This window comes from Zalophus californianus, chromosome 9, assembly GCF_009762305.2.
Source record: "Zalophus californianus isolate mZalCal1 chromosome 9, mZalCal1.pri.v2, whole genome shotgun sequence".
NCBI lineage: Eukaryota > Metazoa > Chordata > Mammalia > Carnivora > Otariidae > Zalophus > Zalophus californianus.
This window is the reverse complement of record NC_045603.1, coordinates 93,341,254-93,361,082: the sequence shown is the minus strand read 5'-3', so window position 1 is coordinate 93,361,082 and position 19,829 is coordinate 93,341,254. Positions and strand designations below refer to the sequence as shown.

The 19,829-nt window shown below is 41.7% G+C and overlaps 1 protein-coding gene across 1 annotated transcript in view; it reads right to left on the bottom strand.

Moving 5' to 3' along the window:
* DUSP16 (dual specificity phosphatase 16) overlaps positions 1–19,829 on the bottom strand; it is a 76,654-nt gene that overhangs the window by 36,419 nt on the left and 20,406 nt on the right. Inside the window, exons 3-4 of the mRNA XM_027592870.2 lie at positions 3,145–3,738; positions 1,859–1,997 (exon numbers count right to left, since the gene is read on the bottom strand). Coding sequence (XP_027448671.1) covers positions 1,859–1,997; positions 3,145–3,372 — 367 coding nt within the window. The 5' untranslated portion in view covers positions 3,373–3,738. The remainder of the gene's footprint in view (positions 1–1,858; positions 1,998–3,144; positions 3,739–19,829) is intronic.

Below are 19,829 nucleotides of genomic sequence, written 5' to 3'. Positions count from 1 at the left end.
AAGCATGTTCCTTGTTAAAGCGGGGAAAGGGTATTCAAGGAACTAAAACTCCTGTGCTAGAAACTCCACATGAGCTCGTTCCTCCACGGGAGTGGAGGGAGGGAGTGTCTGTCTGTCCACGCTGCCAAGCCAGAGCCCCCCACAGGGAAAGTGTCTCCAACAAGAGTGAGGTGGGACAGTCACTTTGCTGTGAAGCACATCTTGGTGTCCCCTCTTTAAGAAAAACCCTGGTCCTATTAATAGCATGCCAAGGTAAAGTCCTCACAGCGCCTACAAGAAGCATGAAAGGAGTTCCTAAACTCACCAAATCCGTTTAGTGGAACTCCAATAAAAGCGGCATTTACCACAGTATCCTCCCAGGAAAAGAATGCACCGATCAACAAGAGACGGAGCCTGATATTCTAATTCTCAGTCACAGAACTCTGAAAACTTCTTTCTGGGGCGCCTGGGTGGCTCAGTCGTTAAGCGTCCACCTTCGGCTCGGGTCATGATCCCAGGGTCCTGGGATCGAGCCCCACATCGGGCTCCCTGCTCCGCAGGAAGCCTGCTTCTCCCTCTCCCACTCCCCCTGCTTGTGTTCCCTCTCTCGCTGTGTCTCTGTCAAATAAATAAATAAAATCTTTAAAAAAAAAACACACAAAAAAACTTCTTTCTAAGGCACGCTGGCTTCACTTAAGGATCCTAACAGAAAGATCACGCAGCATCACAGCATAAGCAAAAGGCAGGGCAGCAGATGATCTGAAAGAGACAGGAAATCATGCCTCCTTTTTGAGACCTGAAGCAAAAGCTGAGGAGAGAGAACTGGAGACAAGGAAATCTTATCTAAACCTTCACAGAGTTGAAGTGTTAACATACCAACAATGATGAATCCTATTCTCTGAAAACTGAAACGTTTACACTTCTAACAATCAACTGCCAACAACATCAAGTTCACGGTACCATCCTTACAACAAAAGATTAAAAGTGTGAAAATGATAATATCTACCATATTTTGTTTTCTTAGATCTCATTTTTAAAAGCCCTCTTGCCTTTCACGGTGGCAGAATCTGCGGGACACAGCAGCTTTGTGTTAAAGGTCACTGTGCATTGTCACACTGTATTCCCCACTCTGTGAGCCCATGTCAGTGAAAGGGCTTTTTAGTAACGTCTGCAAAACAGGGGAAGCAAAGGATGAACACTGCTTTGGAATTCAATGAAACGGAACTCGCACATTGCCCCCCTTTTCAGACAAACATAAAATAGTTCTTCCCAGGTACTTTATAAAATCAACTGCTTAGTGTTTGCAAACTGAGACCTTTTTCAGTTGTAAAAACAAAACGATAATACACAAGTAAAATGCGTTTTTAAACTGTCTCCCTAATTACTAGAAGAAATAGTTTATATACATTCTCCCCCTCACTGCTCATAATGTCCAAGAATGGTGAGCCGATCTGGAGTCCGCTGTAACTGTAACTGTTTAATAAGAGTTTGACACTGTGACACTAGTCTGGTTCTTGCCACAGGGGGTGGACACCAAGAGCAGGAGCTGAGAAGTAGAGCATTTCGTGTTTTTAGATCCCAGATGAATGGAAAAATCTCTGGCCAGAAGCAGCACACAGATCTATGTGACATTTCTAGCTAACAAATAAATACCAAATGAAGAGGCATTTGAGCTAAGAAACACATTGACTACTGTGGAAGAATGGTAGTATTGAAGTTAAATAGAATAGTTACGTCAATCAGAAGCTTTAAATAAATCAGTTTACCCAGGACACTCACAGTTGTGATGACCTACTGTACTCTGAGCTCTCTGTGAAATACTGCTTATGGGGAGGGCTCCATGAGACTGAAGTTCCTTCAATTCTGCCACAAGCCTTACCTGCAAGCAGGTGAACGGAGCTGAAGCTCTTCTCCAGTTTACCCAGAAGTACAGTGAGAAAACAGTCTGAAGACAGAGAGGCAACATCTTGGGAGCTTTGATCGTAAACTACAACCTTCTGACTGCAATCGATATCAACCTGCAGTGCAAATGAGAGGCTGTTAGGAAAGAAGCTGGGAAAATCATCCCAGAAGCAAATAACTGCTCCCCCACTTTCAAGTAATAATCTGAATAAAAAGGACATGCAGTTGACTGGATAAACCTAGTATACAAATGGTTAAAATGCTTGTAAAAATCAACTTTTAAAAGGCAAAACTGATGTTATTTCTGTGTACATATGCTCAAATCTCCTTGGTTTAAAATCCTTACCACTATAAAAGGCTAAAACTCATAAAACAAATAATATGTAAAATAAACGTAACAATCCTTGAACTAAAGAAACATTTAAAAATGTTTCTACATAACGAAGAAATCAGTTGTGGTGCTTGGGTGGCTCAGTCGTTAAGTATCTGCCTTCGGCTCAGGTCATGATCCCAGGGTCCTGTGATCGAGCCCCGCACTGGGCTCCCCGCTTTGCAGGAAGCCTGCTTCTCCCTCTCCCACTCCCCCTGCTTGTGTTCCCTCTCTCACTGTGTCTGTCAAATAAATAAATAAATAAATAAATCTAAAAAAAAAAAGTGAACTCATTTTTATTCCTGAAGAAAAGAAACAGCCTTACCTACCACAAGGATGACATTTTGGAATCCCAGAAATAACCTTCCCCGAAGATAAATTACATCCCTAAATCCTGAACAATGGTACCTTCCCTTCCCACAAATAAACAGCACTTCTAATATAATCAGTTTCCACTTTCTTCCCAAAGCACTTGAAAAGAATGATTTCCTTTCAGTAAATTTGTAGATAACACAGAATGTATTAATTTAGTGATTGTTGATACATGTACTATAAATTATTATATATTAAGTTACTAATAATTAATATCATGTTATCAACCATAACTATTTATTAGTGTTTAGATTCTTAAAAAGTTTAGCAAACCATTAAAAGAGGTAAACATAGCACTTGACCAAATTAAAACAAGTTAACCTTTCTGTATAGTTTAGAAATATTCTTAAATGTGACAGTGTGGTTAGTAAATTACTTTGAGGTATCCCTAAGGTACCAAAGTTTAAAAAGCAACCAAAACTTCCTCAGATTACTTTTTCCCCTTAAAAGTGAGGCTCTGTTTTAAAATTATTCCTCATTCAGGGTGTCTGTTTTAAAAAGCAAAAAAAGAAAGCACTTACCTTATGTTTTGCCGAATGCTGGATGAGTTCTGTAATTAACACTTTGTCCTGTTGCAACCTTCGCTTCATAAGCTTGGAGCAGTTGATATTAATGGCTTCTAAAATGTGGGATGTATTGTATTCCACAAATGGCCGGCTATCAATTAGCAGCACTTTCTCCGTTCCACTTTCCAGCAGAGCCACCAACCTCTCAGTAACAATTTGAGTTCCAATCATCTCATGGGCCATGACAACAATAAGTCTTCTTTTCCCACCTCCTTCTTTAATTTGCCACGATGATGTAATGGTGGTGTACTCAAAGGCTCAGCCACTCCATTGTACTAAAAATGTATGAGGTCAGGCTGGTGGTGACTGGCAAAAGGAGAGTTAAACCCATTTTCAGCAAGAGCCCTCCAAGTGAATGTCCCTTTCTCTTTCCCCGTTGATGTGTTCTTGCAAAGGACTCCTTCCACAAAGCAGCCCCTCACATCTGATTCATAAAGAGATGACTGGAATAACCATTCCACAACAAAAGATGCTTTGGGACAGCCAATGCATTACATCATTCTTTACCTTTGCTCCTCACTCCAACAGCTTTACACTGGACTAAAAATCCTACATGAAGAGAGAAAGACAGACAGAAAACAAAACATGGGGTCAAAAAAAAAGAAAGAGCGTCAGATTCGCGAGAGTGTATGATTCATAATATTTACTCCATTAATCTAATTTCATACTTGATGCACTGTTTCATTTGAACAAACAAAAAGAACAAACAGGCATGGCTTCAGAAAACCTACTGATAATTCACTTTTACATCAAAATATAAAAACTCAAAGGAGACAAAAGAAGACATAGTCATGAACTGTAGTGACGGGGCCGAGAACTACACACTTGTAGTATGAGATTGAAAGAGCTGTAAAAAGCTGCCTGAAGTAACATTTTTTCCAAATGGGTTTCCTCCATTTTATTTGCTTATTTCTTGAAAAGAGGACAAAAAAACAACAGCCTACCACCAGGTAAGCAAGCCCACACTGCATGTGAACACACGTACACTCACACATACACACACCTGGGCACCCCAGCAGCCTCTGTAAATGGCCCTTAGGAAAACTTTCCATACACTTCAGCTGCCTTTTAAGGAAGAGGAGGAACAAAAATGGCTGATATTCTTGTCATACCAATTGCTGAACTCACTGCTGGGGGCCTGTGATGTACCCAGCGCCCACCAAGGCAGTCTCACAGCTATGACCCTGGCCGGTCCATCCCCCCAGTTCCTTGACCCTTCCTAGGCTTAACCCTCATTTTATTGTGCCTCATTCTTTGGAGAATCACTGATTCCCAGCCTTAGAAAATCTCACATCTTCACCTGGGCCTCTAGGTCAAAAACCATAGAGCAAACACGCACAACCCTTAGGATCTGACCCCAAGTGCCTCCCTCTTCTTGCCAAACTCCTCTAACCACTTCCTAATTGACACCTGTTGGGAGTTTTGTGCCCATAGCTTGGATCTCACCCTGACCTTCAATATTGTCAGATTCCTAGCTCCCCGGCCCATCTCTGTTCACAAGAAATGCTCCACTACATTGCACTAGATGTCCACTGCTGGCATTCACCTTCTACAGGGTAAATGATGTGATGGCAGAGGTTTTGTATTGTATTTCCTATCTCCATAGTGCTTTGCACAGAAGATACTCAACTCACACTGTTATAAGTAAAATCCTCCACAAATGATTTAAAATACTGAATAAATATCTAGTTAACTGATTTCCCATCAGGATGGTAAAACCCTCAGACAACATTGGGTCCTGTTCCTAATTCCAGACTTACAGCTGAGAAACTGAAGCATGGAGAGGAGTGGCTGTGCCATCCACCTGTTAACTCTGGAAAATCATATAACCTCCCCGACCCACACGTTCCTCATCTATAAAATGTAGCTATAATACAGGCCTTGTCTCCTCACAAAGTCTGTTTGGAGGACAAAATTATCAAAGTTACCTAAAGTCAGTAAAAACACAACTACTTATATAGAAAAAGGAGGGAAGTCGCTCTAAAGATACCAATGGGGATCAGAGCTGCCTTGCATCGGGAATCTAAAAGACCTCATCCAGCAGGTAAACACAGAAGCCATTCCGCCCTCCTGTATAATCCAGCTTCAAGTGAGCTGCACCTTCTCTCTCAGAGCCAGACACACACGGAGTTAGAAGGCACCCGAGAAATCATCTCTTCTGCTCCTGCACCTTACAAATCAGCTCCACAGAATACAGTATTTGTCCATTTCTAGTCTTCATTATATTAATGTATTTTTAGTATAGCTTACTGGCAATGAGGTACAAAAAATCACCTCTATCTTCAACCGAAGAAACTAGAACAGCGAATCTGTATGTATAGTCAATCAACGGAATATACTTTGGCAAAGCGCCTACCAAGGATGCAGCATCGAATTGAGTCCCGACTGCTCAGTGACATAGTTCACAGCAGTGTGAGGTCCTGTGCTCAGATCGTCTGATTCCCAAACCAGGGCTCCCACTACTGGGTTACCCTGTTTTCCCTAAGTACCTCTTCCCATAATGGAACTGGACTGAGAAAGAATGGCCCAACTTGTCCATGAGGGTGCCCTGGTGGCACAGAAAGTGGAAATCTGAGAACAGGAGCAAGTTGATTCCAACAATGGCACTGGGTATCCGAGTCTGATTGGCTCCTCTCGATGATAAAACCCGATGGGACAAAGCAGTTATCTGGGTTAGCAGATCAAGGGACAAAGAGAGGGAGAAGACAGCAAACATGCAAAAGTTGAATTAGAAAGTTCTCATCTTTGCTTCCCTTCAGCCAAATCTCCTAAGCCCAATCACCGAAACCAAAGACAGGCTACAGCATGCAGTTGTTCTACTGGGCAGGAAATGGCCATCCTTACCCAGAGAACCGGAGTCGGGACTTCCAGACACAGAAAGGAAAGGTCTGGGCAAAGCGACCCTAGTATGAGGACGCAATTGAAGCAAAGCACTGAATGTGCAATGAAGATAAAGTTACACCCTTTCATGTCGCACTGAGACCAGCTGGAGCCCTCCTGTTACACCTTTATGCCCAAGCTCTGATGTCCTATAGTCCCAAATAGATTATGTGAGGCAGAGCCCTGCCAAGGGGGTGAGGGAGGTAGGGGAACAATAGCCTTAAACCTTATTTATTTACAGCTAGAGAATTTTGGTTAAGTCCTCATCCTAGGCTGCAACTCTAATTTAGAAATTTCTGGGCGTTCACTGTTCATTCTGAAGAATGTCAATACCTTGAGATCAGGAACATGTCTGTAACAGTTTTGTTTTTGAAAACTTTTGCATCAGGTAGGATTTAAAAGATGATAAAAGAACATTTTATTGTTGGCAAAACCACAAAGCTAATCTTACCCAAAATTTCTACAAGAAGTCAAAAGGAATAAACATTCTTAGATTGAACCTTAAGGGCCCAGATGCGTATTACAAAACCCAGGGCAGACCAGCTTTACTATTTATCGATTTACTTAAATGATTTTCAAAGTTTTAACTATTTTCTTTCCATTTTTTAAAAGATTTTATTCATTTGAGAGGAAGAGAGACAGAGCACAAGCAGGGGGAAAAACAGGCAGAGGGAGAGGGAGAAGCAGACTCCCCGCTGAGCAGGCAGCCCAACATGGAGCTGAATCCCAGGACCTGGAGATCATGACCTGAGCTGAAGGTAGATGCTTAACCATCTGAGCCACCCAGGCGCCCCAAGATTCTATTTTTTTAAGTAATCTCCACACCCAATGTGGGGCTTGAACTCATGACCCCGAGATCAAGAATCACACACTGCACTGACTGAGCCAGCCAGGCACCCCTTTTTTTTCCATTTTTAATAGGTAACACATTCACTGGCTCAAAAAAGGTATAAAGATGGGGTACCTGGGTGGTTCAGTCGGTTAAGTGTCCGCCTTCGGCTCAGGTCATGATCCCAGGGTCCTGGGATCGAGCCCCGCGCATCAGGCTCCCTGCTCAGTGGAGAGCCTGCTTCTCCCTCTCCCTGCCGCTCTGCCTACTTGTGCTCTTTCTCTATCTCTCTGTCAAATAAATAAATAAAATCTTAAAAAAAAAAAAAAGACTGGTACAACTTAAAAAAGAAAAAGGTATAAAATTTATACATACCAGGAATATGTACAGTTTACTGTATGTTTGTGACACTTCAACAAAGCTATTAAAAATTACCATAATACTGAAACTCCAACAAATACATTAAATGAAAAACAGGAAAACACTGAAAATCCTTCTCCTACCCTTGTCCCATCTGCCCAGGTCCTCCCCCTGCCCTGTATTGGAAACCACGGTGAATAGTTTCTTCTGACTTCTTCCAAAGATTTTTGTTTTTTTAATGAATACAGAATGAGACACAAATATATAGTCTTTCCCCTTTTTCCCTTTGTTCAACTGGTTACACAGTATATACACTTGTGCATCCTGATTTTTTCTTTCACTTAAAATACTACAGTGTGATTTTTTTCTCATTGCCTTCTTGGCTGCCTGGGGACCACAGTGAGGAGCCTGGCCCATGCCCAATGCTCAGGAGATGGGGCAGGTGGCCGGAGCAGCTGGAACCGACTCTTCTGTGATTGATGGGTGTCCCAGTCTACCATCAGGGAAATCTGGGTGGCAGTAGGCCCTTCAGAAGACAACTAAAGAATCCTTTTCTATGCATAGAATAAAGTTTCCTATTTCTCTAAAAAAAAAAAAAAAAAGTCAAGAAACCACTATTTATCATACCAAAGACTAGTAACCTTAACTAGGGCCACTAAACAAATATTTGCCAAGTATCCCACTTTCAGAAATGAACATTATTTTCATTTTATTTTATTTATTTGACCGAGAGAGAGCACAAACAGGCAGAGAGGCATGCAGAGGGAGAGGGAGAAGCAGGCTCCCCGCCAAGCAGGGAGCCCGACGCGGGGCTCGATCCCAGGACCCTGGGATCATGACCTGAGCCGAAGGCAGACGCTTAACTGACTGAGCCACCCAGGCACCCCCAGAAGTGAACATTTTAAAAAACTTTATTTATGAAGGGAAAGAGGCTGTGGAAACATTTTAGTACAACAAAATTACTATACAGGTCAGTGAACAAAACGGGCAAATCCCCTTAAGAAAGGCCAATTTTGGTATATTTTACCAAACAATTTATTTTATATTTTAATATTTAATAGTAACATAAATTGTATAAGAAACTTCCCCCTTTAATATACAATTTTTAAGTTTATGTGTAATTTATTTCAGGTACGGAAATTTATCTATGATTTTTATCAAGGAAATTAGTAGAGTTTTATTTACTGAAATTCACTCTACTCTGCAGAGTATCAATGAAATGAAGTATATCACTGAATTAGTTATGTCAGAGGACCATAAGCCTAAGACTATTTTAATGATAAGGTGAACAAGTGGAATCTGTTTTAATTAAAAGAACAATGTACAGTTTGAATATACAAAAGCCAGTATTTGCCTCTAAAGTAATTAGCTATAAAAGGAAAAATTTTTTTTATTTTCTTCACTACTCATAACACAGCCTTAAAGCTAGTGCCCAAACAGAAAATTTTTTAAGGATTAAGGTTGTTTTTAAATGATTCCATTAAGCATCTCCCTCCTGTTCTCTGAGGTGTTTGTTACTTTCTTCAACTTTCCAGACAAGATAGATCCTGGCTTCCAGGTCAGTCATACTGACAATTTGTATATCCCGCCAGAAAGAAGGTGAGAACCTTTCCCACACACAATTTCCCCCTTCTACCTACCCATGGGTTATTTTCTGCCAACAGCAACAGCTCATCTGTCAGCAGGCACTGCAGCCTCAGGCCCTCAGCAAGGGCTGCAGCAGGCAGGTAAGGGACAGGGCTCCAAGAACACGCCTGCAGGCCTGAAAGGTGGGACCTATGGGGACTCAGCGGCTACCCCTCAGAGAGGCACATTTCCATTTTAAATACTTCCTTCACAAAGAAATTCTCAGAAGGAAAAGGATCCTATGGCTATGGGGTGCTTAAATGGCCTGTTCAGCAAGTAGAGCGACTGAGCTTTATTTGGTTGGGCTTGAGCTCAAGTTCAAATTCTCAGAGAATTTATGGATAGGGTATAATCAGGTGAGAAGTTTGCTTTTATTAAACTATAAGCCAGTCTTAAAATTTTTTCCTCCAATAAAACTGAAGAAATAGGCAACAAGATACGCTAAACAGCCTCTCAGCAGAGCCTTCAACGTAGATTTTCAGTAACAGAAAAACTGAACAAATCAAAAGGGGAAAAAGCAGGCTATGATGTCTGGAAACAAGGAAGAACATCTTTGACTTTGACTGTCTATACTGATGAAAGCAACTTTGCCTCATAGGCTGTGGGTAACCCTAACAGAAATTCTGAAGTCTGATATTTGGTAAAATACATTCAATAAAAAATAAAATAAAATAAAATAAACAAAAAACCACCCTCACCAAAGCCAAGAAGACTATATGAGCTTAATGTATTTTCAGTTGCCTATTAACGTCTTGACCATATTTTCTTACCCCAAAATAGAGGACACATTCTGACAAGTGGTGGCCATAATGGGATAGACCACTTGAAGCACAAGTGTCTAGACCGTACTGGACACAGAGACAGCACTTGTTAGCACCATAAAACCTAGCCACCTCTCACCGACTTGCGGCACTGTCGAGAGCACCTGCTCCTATCGGAGGCTTCCTCAAGGACCCACAGATAAAGGGTGGAAGAGCAGCCATGCTTCAAAGACTAAAAAGACTGTCTTTGCTTCAGACACAGGCCAGCCCAGGTACAGTCTGGATCAGAGAGAAGACTTCACCAAGTTTCTGCTCAGGAAGAGCACCGCACTCTTGGTACTGGCTCAGCTGGAGCCTCCATCTTTCCTTCTTAGTACTGCTTCCTGTTTATGCTCACCTGTCTGTCTCACTAGCTTCCCCTTCCCTGATCCACCAGAGCTCCCTCCTCCCCCTCTCCTTCCGCCACACCATGTGCCTATTCTAGACCTACCCCTTGCACCCACGGCTCCCTGACTTACCCCTCTCACGTGTAATGCTTTCTCCAGGCAGCACCTTAGTCCAACTAAGGACTCTACTCCCTGGAAGAGGGGCCTGGATATGAGGTGGTCTTAAGGGAATGGGAATGGAAGGATCCTTGGATGAAGTCTCTGGGTAAGAGAAAAAGTGGCCAGTGGTTGGTGTAAACCGAGAGTCAAGAGACAATGTTTTGGAAAGATATTTGCAATAAAGGTGGCCTGGAGGCAGAGAGGAAAGATTCAGACCAAACCAAACAGAGCTCAGATGGGGACTAACATGTACATCTTGGTCTCCTTGAGCACCTGTCAGGCCAACTGTAACTCACTCACTCAACCAACAGATAGTTATTGGGCACCTAGTAAGTGCTAGGCACTGCCGGAGAAATGCAGCAAAAATGAGCTAGGTGAGGACTCCTGTTCTCCGGAGCTGCTAATTCACTGACAGGAGACACAACAGACAGCAGCAGGACACCAGGCTGTAGGACCGATGGTGGCAAGCGCTACGGAGCAAAAACCAAGCAGGGGAGGAAGACAGAGAGCTGCAGTGGGCAGCTGCAATTTTAAACAGAGTAGTCAAGAGAAGTACTCTGATGGTGAAGTACAAATCAAGAGGGGGGAGAGTGAGCCGCGTGGATACCAGGAAGACTGCGGCTCTCTACGTCAAAGGCCTGAGGCCAATGAATACAGTACTGGCCAAGGTAATGCAGAACTGGGCGAGTGCTAACAGAGGACGTGGCAGGTGCTCCGTCTTTCTTCTGAACGATGGTTATATGTTTTGGAAATGAAGCATTTCCAGGCACTCAAACATTTAACTTCAGTGTGAAATACAACTGGTTACACAGTATATACACTTGTATATACACACACACGTTCGGTATAGTTTGTTCTTAAAACTACAAATGGAGAAGCTGAGGTTCCTATATTGTGCATTCCTTGGCAAATGAATAAAAAGTTTCTGTATGAAAAGACTGTAATAAGAAAGATTACTGTCAGTATCAATTTAATACAATTCTTCCAACTCTACAAATGTGTTGTACCTAATAATGGAATCCTGGTTTTATAGCACAGAATGTAGAATGTAGCAAATGTATCACAGAATGTAGTAAAATATCAAAGACAGGTTAAACAAGATATAGGTTGAACACATCTGAACAAGAAGGGAGTTTAAAGGATCTTCAAATTAAAAACTTTTTAAATGAGTTCAAGGAGTTCTCCCTGTCAGGTGTATCAAATATTTACCACAAGGACTCTGTAAGTTAGATAACTATACTCAAGGGGTTGGTAACACTACTGTAAGCTTATAACCTTTATCCATGCACCACTTTTAGCCCACTCCACCCCCAATACAACAAAATTCCACTACATGAAAGATAAGGTGTACTTTCCTGACAAAGAGTGAAATTACTAACGATATTATGACCAGGGTAGACATCTGGACAATTTGGAACACAGTCTAGTGGAAGAGAGGATATAATTTAATTTTTCCAAAGAAGATCAGAAGGTTCTAGGAACAAGCAATGGAAAACAATTAGAAACCATCAACACCAAACCTTCCATCACTCCCACTCGAGCCCAAGTTTGTAAAATATTCTGGAATGTTATCTACTTTAAATCCCTTAATACTAAAATAAGTAAAACCAGAATGCCAAACTATATTCTCCTGAAAATAATGTCAACATGGCTTACAAGGATGTTTTCAAAGTGACTTCCAAGAAAATGCTTCACCTTTCAGTTAAGACACATGAGAAATACTGGGAAAAGCCTACATGTGTAACAGAAGAAGACTAAGTAACTTATAAATTATAATAAATCCTGCAACACAGTACCATGCAGCATTTTAAAATCATGGTGTAAAAGCATACCTCTTAACAATGAAAGATGGTCATGATACATAAAGAAAATAAAATCAAGTTACAAAACAGGAGATAAAGTAGAACCTCAAACAGCTACACACATACATGCACACAGGACAGGTACGTTCAAAATGTCACAATAGTTTTGCTGGGTAATTAAAGGTAATATTTATTATATTATTTTCCACAATCTTGGGAAGTACAAAAAGTCTCTGAAAAAGGACATGACAAAGACTCAGAGCCATTAATGTGGCCACAGCAGTCCTGTACGTTGCTCCTTATCAGGACTGTTAAGAAGAGTGTGGGTTGGAATAAGGTAAAAAGATGAGCAAATACAATACAGGAAAACTGATGTTTACCCTCAAGGTAAAAGCTGCATTTCTGCTTCACAAAAGAACTTATAAAGAATTATTTTCAATAACAATAATGTTGGAGGGAGGGAGACAGGAAAAATTAAATTTTAAATCACACACTTAGGACTATAAACCTGGACTTTCAGTAGGTCAGTTGGGGTATGACTCTTAATATGAAAGGTTTCTTCTGTACACGAAGAATTTATAGCTAGTTTTCTTTTAAAAATTAATATATTCCCTAACACTCTTAAAATGTATTTCAATTTATAAAGTTTCCAAAATAAACGTGCTTAAAGCATCACAGATGAAACCCAGTAGGACTTTGATTCCTCTCACTGGAAAAGTACAAATTCTTTTAACAAAGTATATACAGCAGCCTCGTCACTGTTCTGAGCTCCTAAATAGACATGCACAGCAAGACTTGAACACATTCCAGGCGTGGCCTTCAAGCCTGGACCACACCTGCTTCCAAGGCCCTGAGGCTAAAAATAACTCTGGGGCCGCCCACTCAGGAAAGCAGCCAGGCCCGGGGGAGCACAGGCCCCTTGCTCAGCTCCACTAACAGTGAAAGCAGGAGCTACGGAACTCTACAATCGCAAAAACCTCCACAACAGGCTTCTTCCCCTCTGTGCCAATCACCTCCATCCGAGGCCGGCTCATTTTCTTTGCCCTTCGACGCCAAAAACAAATCTGGGAATTTAGAAACAAGTGAGGTTTTACAGTGTATTGTTTTTAAAAACAACAACCGTGGACCAGACGACTCAAGAGGATTCAGGAGACCCTGTTCCTAATTTCAGCTCCTCTACAAAGACACTAACACGTCATAGCAAGAGTCACTTGACATCCCCAAGCCTGTGGTTTCCTCACCTGCGAAGGAAGGACTCCTGTCATCACTTAACATCTAAGGACTACTTCACTAAGGACATGATGATGTCACAGTCAACGCATCTCGGGCCTCAGTGAGGTGCTTCCACGGGACAGCACTCCAGGCCTGATGTGATCATTAAGCCATCATGTTACGGAGTTACAGCTTATGTCCTACAACACACAAATCAAAATGTAACTCCTGGGCAAGGGGTCCACAAACAGCAGGGCGACTGTTCCAGATCATTTGTTTTGTGGAGAAGGATTTTCGAGGTCTGCTCCAAGGCAATGACTTCCACTTCTCTGCCAGCCCCACAGCACCAGGAGCACCCTCCGCCGCTTGTTGACTCCACCAGGTGAAAACTAAGGGGAGGGAGGCCAGGGGCAGAGGAAGAGAGGGCGGCAGCAGCAGTACTGTCCACTCCAGGCTCCTAGGCTGTGCTAATTTAAGTCACTGCATCTGTCCTCACACTTCCCCTTCTGGGGCCCGGGGCCCTCATGGTATCAGGAAGCTGCACCACAGGGCAAAGTGGGTGGCAAGGCCAGGACCCGGGCAAAGAACGGCAGCGCCACAGGACAGCCAGGGGACCGAGCAGCCACGATAAGAATCGGAACCCTCCCTGTCCTCACCCTAGAGTCACTTTTTCCAGTCTGTCCTTTTCACCGTCTAGCTTTTCCCGGTAATTTGGCTCCCTCCCATCATGTAACTGTCCTTTCCCTGCTCTTATTTGTTCTTAGAGGCTTTGCTGTTCCCCTATCTCCCTCTCCCTCCCTCTCCCCTTCATCTTCATTGCTGCCTTCATGATGATAACCAAGACCCTTCTCCAGTTAAGCCCTTGTCACGAATCTGCTTTTTGTTGTGGGGGGAGAAGTGCCAAGGCCCGGGATAAGGGCTGCTATTATAAGGAGCACCCACAACTGCTCCAGACCACTCTGAGACAGTCATCCACAGACTCAGGTGTTCAATCAACCTTGGAACTCTTTTATTTGCTACTGTAAAATAAAAAGTTTTATTTCAGAGGGGAGAGAGAAACGTTCTCCAGTTGAGTGTTTCACACAGGGCTATACTGAGGAGAGATGATTAACTTAGTATCCTCCATTCTCACCAGCTCTCAAGTGCTACAGGTAAAACCCCTCTCTAAACCTCAGAGGAAGACACAAATTCTCAATGTTTCCACACTAGATTGCTCAGAAAATGAACAAGATCTGAAATATTTTGTCATCTAGTGCTCAGATTTTTAGAGCAGAAAAGTAAGCTCTGCACCTGTGGACGAAGCTGTCTTCATCAAGAGTCTGACTGACACCTGCACCCACAGTGTCCCTGCCCTCACCACTGGCCTCGGGGGGGGCCACTAGTTCTCTTCTCGGTTGAGCCCAAGCCCAACCCGAGGACCTTCAAAGAGAAGAAAAGGTAGAGTGGAAAACTAAGAAACTACAGGCCCCTATCTCAGCTCCCAGTTCTATTGGCTCATATTTTAAAAAGAATTTCCCACAAACAATTTAAATAGCAAAATAAATAGTAATGGATTATAATCAACAGCATAAAATAAATACCCGTGAGTCCAGAAAAACAGATTTCCTGAAAACACTTGCTCAAGAATGACAATATAAGAGGACGGTGTTCCTATTCGCTATCTGGTTCTTTTTTTTTTTTTTCCTAAGAGTTATTCTGTCGCCTTTTGGATGGTACTATATTCTGGTGTGACGTCAGCCAGGTTCAGGCATGCCACGTGCAGCAGGTAAGCAGGGGACACTTTCCCGCTCTGAAAAATACCTGTGTCTGTATTGGTTTAAGTTGAATTAACTTAGGTTTCTAAAACAATATGGAGCACTGTGGGGGGGAAAAAAAACCAGAATGGATGGAAAGCCCCTGATATTATTTAGTTGAAAAATGACATTTGCACATGCTAGCAGGTGTACAGCAAGTCAAAGAAGGAAAACAGGGACATGAACTGCCAGAGAGAAGAGGGAAGAAAACTCCAGATGAATATGCATGAGCAAAAGCAGAGGGATAAGTTGTGTGCAAATTTCCCTGGCTAGAGCAGAGATTGTAACAGCGAGGTAACAGAACTAGTTGGTGAAGTGGAAGGGGCCAGCTGGCGAGGATTCCTGAAGTCTAAAGCCACCTAAGCCACTACAAGCTTTATGAACAGAACATGAGAACACTGCTGGAAGAATTTCACCCATAACTTTCTATGGATTGAAATAAGGAGAAAATGGAAGCAAGGAGACTGACTAGTTATAACCTATACAATTTTCATTGTCTAAAGATGGGCTCTGCCTAGAGTGAGGACTATAAAATCCAACAGGAAAGGAAAGAGCTAAGGAACTGGCGATGGTCTAAATCCAAGGCAGTATGCCTGGCACAAAATATACCCTTATTAAATAACTGACTTCCTGACTGAAGCTGTCCATGAAAATGGCTGTTTAGAGTACATTATCAAGTTATTCTACAATAAAAACATCCAGAAATATCTCAATACCCTATTCTGTCCCTGCTTCAGATGAACCAGTATCAAGTGAAATGAGCAATATGTACAGGTTCAAGTTTTACTAGTTAGATCACTGTTCATAAACAGAAGAATTAGTCATATTTAAAAGGCCAAAATAAGTAAAGCAGAATGCAAACAGAGGTAGATGCTGAATGTTGGCATTATGGGAGACTTCCTCCTATATATTTTTCAGTAATTTCTAAAATTTCCATTATATACACACATGTACATATATGCATATATAAAAGATATATATCTTTTGCAACAAAAAATCTAAGGCATATATATTTTAATCAGTGGTAACTCATGTCATGCTCATGCTATTCAGAAGAAGAAAGTAATTATTTTGTATGAATCATTAATCAAAGTAAGTTTTAATACAGAATCATGGGATTCATCCAACAGTGACTTAGTAGTGTGAAAAAAAATTAGAGATTTTTTTAAAAAATTTAATCACATATCCCTACGATAGCCCTGCTTCAAGGTGTGAAGCATTCATATGTATTCCATACAAAGCAATATAAACATATACAATTTAGTACAGGGCAATGTCCCTTTTCCAAAAGTAACCTGCAGTACCAAAGACCACATAGTCAAAATTAAAACTGAAAGCACAATCATTACAAGTAAAATAAGTTTGCCACAAGTGAAATTTAGTATAAAGCAGACCACAGTATTGTCCGTTAAGAACTCAATGACTTAAATACCAAAATACCTAGTTTCACCATCTCATATAAAAGGTAGTCCACGGCATAGACTCCAACGATAATGCTTACAAGGCTCCAGTGTTTCATCTCACTGCACAGATTCTCCAATAGGTACAAAAGAAACCTACCACCATTTGCTATCAATATAGTTAAGCATCACAGAACACTATCAGAGACTAAAAGGCCCTCTAAGCAAAAACACAAATGTTCAGTTTTTTGTTTTGCAAAAAGTGTTTGTCCTTCTGAATTCTGAGGTTATGGACCACAGCTAAAATGTAAAACTCGGGGCGCCTAGGTGGCTCAGTTGTTAAGCGCCTGCCTTTGGCTCAGGTCATGATCCCAGGGTCCTGGGATCCAGCCCTGCAACGGGCTCTCTGCTGGGCAGGAAGCCTGCTTCTCCCTCTCACACTCCCCCTGCTTGTGTTCCCTCTCTTGTTCTCTCCCTCTCCGTCAAATAAATAAATAAAATTTTTTAAAAAATGTAAAACTCAAGGAAGAAAAATTAAATAGATTAGTGGAATAGACATGTGTTCATTTACTGACCACCTACTATACTCAATTTCCCAAAGAGCAACTTCTCAGTTTTGTCTAACTCCAAGGATCACTTAAGGAATTTGATTTAAAATATGATAAAAACGATCACCCAGGCCTTGGTGATACCTGAGGTCTCAAGTGGAGACTGTGACATTTAATAAATGTTCCAGGAGGTTCTTCAGATCAGGCAACTTTGAAAAACACGGTCCTAAAGATACATTTGATTCTCTCAATGTTCACATTCAATCAGTTGTTAAGACCTACTGATTCTCAGTCTCTCTGTCACCTGGGGGACAAAAGGTACAAAAGCCGTGTTTGAACTGAAAGTGGCAATGGGAATTGCCAATAATGGGAAGAACGGGATATCAGCCTGAGAGAAGTCAAGTCTCAAAGCTGAAGCAGGCATTCCATTCCACTCCTAGTGCATGCCTTCTGATGGGTCAATAATACCTCTTTTATAAAATGTTAAGTACTTGCCCAAAGTCATACAATTCATTAATGATGGAACAGAAACCAGAGCTCCCACATAGTGCTTTCCACAACCCCATAGGTGTTACCAAACATTTTGCAAATTTTAATAGGCTCCTGAAAGGCACAGAAAGCAATAGATTTCAAAAGATGAGAAAAAATACACCCTTCTAAACGCCTGGTATGTGTGGCTGTAAGGAGAGACAGCCTAACCACTATTTGCAGAGAAATAGCCATGCGAGGGGCACCTGTGACTCTTGCTCTCAAGGTTGTGGGTTCGAACCCCACATTGGGTGTAGAGATTATTTAAAAATAAAATATTTTTAAAAAAGAAACAGCCATGTAAGAAGTAGAGAACAAAATGATGAAACAAGCCCCACAGAACATTCATGAAGAATAAGGAACTCTGAAAGCAGAAGCTTATCTGCTTCACAGGGTCACTGTGAGAACACAGTTAAGTATGCAGGAGAATCATACTTTATAAATTGTAACACTTGCTAAAAAGGGAGTAACTCAATACAGGATTAATGGAGGAGCATTTTGGCTAACACAGTAGTTCTGAACCGTGGCTGCACATTAAAATCACCTGGGGAACTTTTTAAATAGCCTGATGTATCTCAGACCAGTAAGTCAGAATCTCGGGAGTGGGACCCAGGCATCAGTATTTTTTATACAAGTAGACAGACGTGGATTCTTTATTGCCTCCCAAGGAAGGGTCGCAAAAGACAGGCCATCTGGAAGGCAGAGTTTAAGGAGAAAAGGAGAAATTGGGTGACACATTACACTGAAATCCATCTCACCTACATCCTGAAGTGTATGTGTTATAATATCTGCTCGAAGTCTGGGGTTCTGAACATGTCATCAGGTCACAGATCAAGTTCTCAATGTCATAGTTTCTAGAATTCCAATAATAATGAAGGACCACAATTCACTTACCACACCCAACAAAAGTCCACAGGGATATGCTGGGGCACAGAACCCTGTTCTGGCTTAATAAAACAGTTTAAGGTCGAAGCAATCTAGTTTCCAATCTTTCTTCGCTGTTTTTTGGATGTATCAAGAAAAGATTTTTTAAGGTTGAAGGGAGACAAAACAGAGATCAGTGTTCACCTGTGAATGAATACAAGTTAAATAAATATCTCCACCCAGGAATTTCCCATTACTAAGGGCAAATCACAGGGCATACAATCTTTTGTAACCCCTCCCTCTGATCCAATCCTGTAAAACTTCATTTAATAAGCTGATGATGGAAACCAAGATTTGGGCCTCCAGCCAATGATCTCCATTACATTAAATAAAGGACATCCCCACCCTTCTCAAGGTTGTGCCAGTAGTTACTTTAAAAAAAAAAAAAAAGGAAAGAAAGAAAAGGTAGCATTCAACCAGAGTCAGAAGTTTTTATTCATAATATACCTTATTAACATACAACAGAAGAAACACCAGACTAGAAAATGCTCATTTGACTCTCCCCCGTGAGTACTGGGTCTAACTTGTGGCTCATTCGCTTATATAACCGTTTTTGAACATCTGGTTTATGCAAACCTTTTTCTCCAGGCATCTTTGGATGACACAATCCCATAGACATAAAATGTGTGCACCAGATACCTGTAAAGCTGTGTACAGGGGTGCTCCAAGAGTGGGACAAGAGAAAGAATTTCTAGTGGTGAAGTCTGAAAGTCAACGAGGAGGAGATGATAAATCTCACCAACCTATATTCACTCTGGATGCTCTCCTACCCCAGCTCCTTAGGGTGCTATACAATCTCTGTGTATTCACAAATAACTTCTGGCCAAGATGGAGGGAGTGGGGACATTACTAGCCAGCACACTCTTTTACAAACTCTGGAGGCAACTTCTTTTCAGCTGGACCCTGAGGCTGGCTCCTTCCTGCCAGGAAACACTTAACACAGATTCATCTTCAGGAGGCAGGCAGTTTGCAGCACTGACTTAGCAGAGGGAAAGGGAGGGGGGTGGAGAGCGCAGACAGTTCACCTTCCCTCAGATCCCAGGTATGCGCAGCCCCTCCCCCAACACAAATATAAACCTAAAGAGAAGCATGAAAGGGAAGGACGGCTCTATGACTCTGACACTTATCTGACAAGATGACACTGACATTTCTGCCCATGGGCATCTCCTACAAAGTGCAAGTAGGAAAAGTAAAAGAGGAAGTCTTAGTAAAATCAGTCCGTTTTACTGGAAGGTCCAGTAAGGCAGGCAAAGGTATAAGCGTTCAAGAGCTGGACAACCTAGAATAGTTATAGACAGACTTTAGCTGCTAGACTTTATGATCCTCAAACTTTTTAGTCCATAGACCACTTGAGAATGACAAAACTGCCATGTCTTCCAATAACTGTGTCTGATTACTCATGACCCAGTACAAACCCTAAAGGAAACAAGGA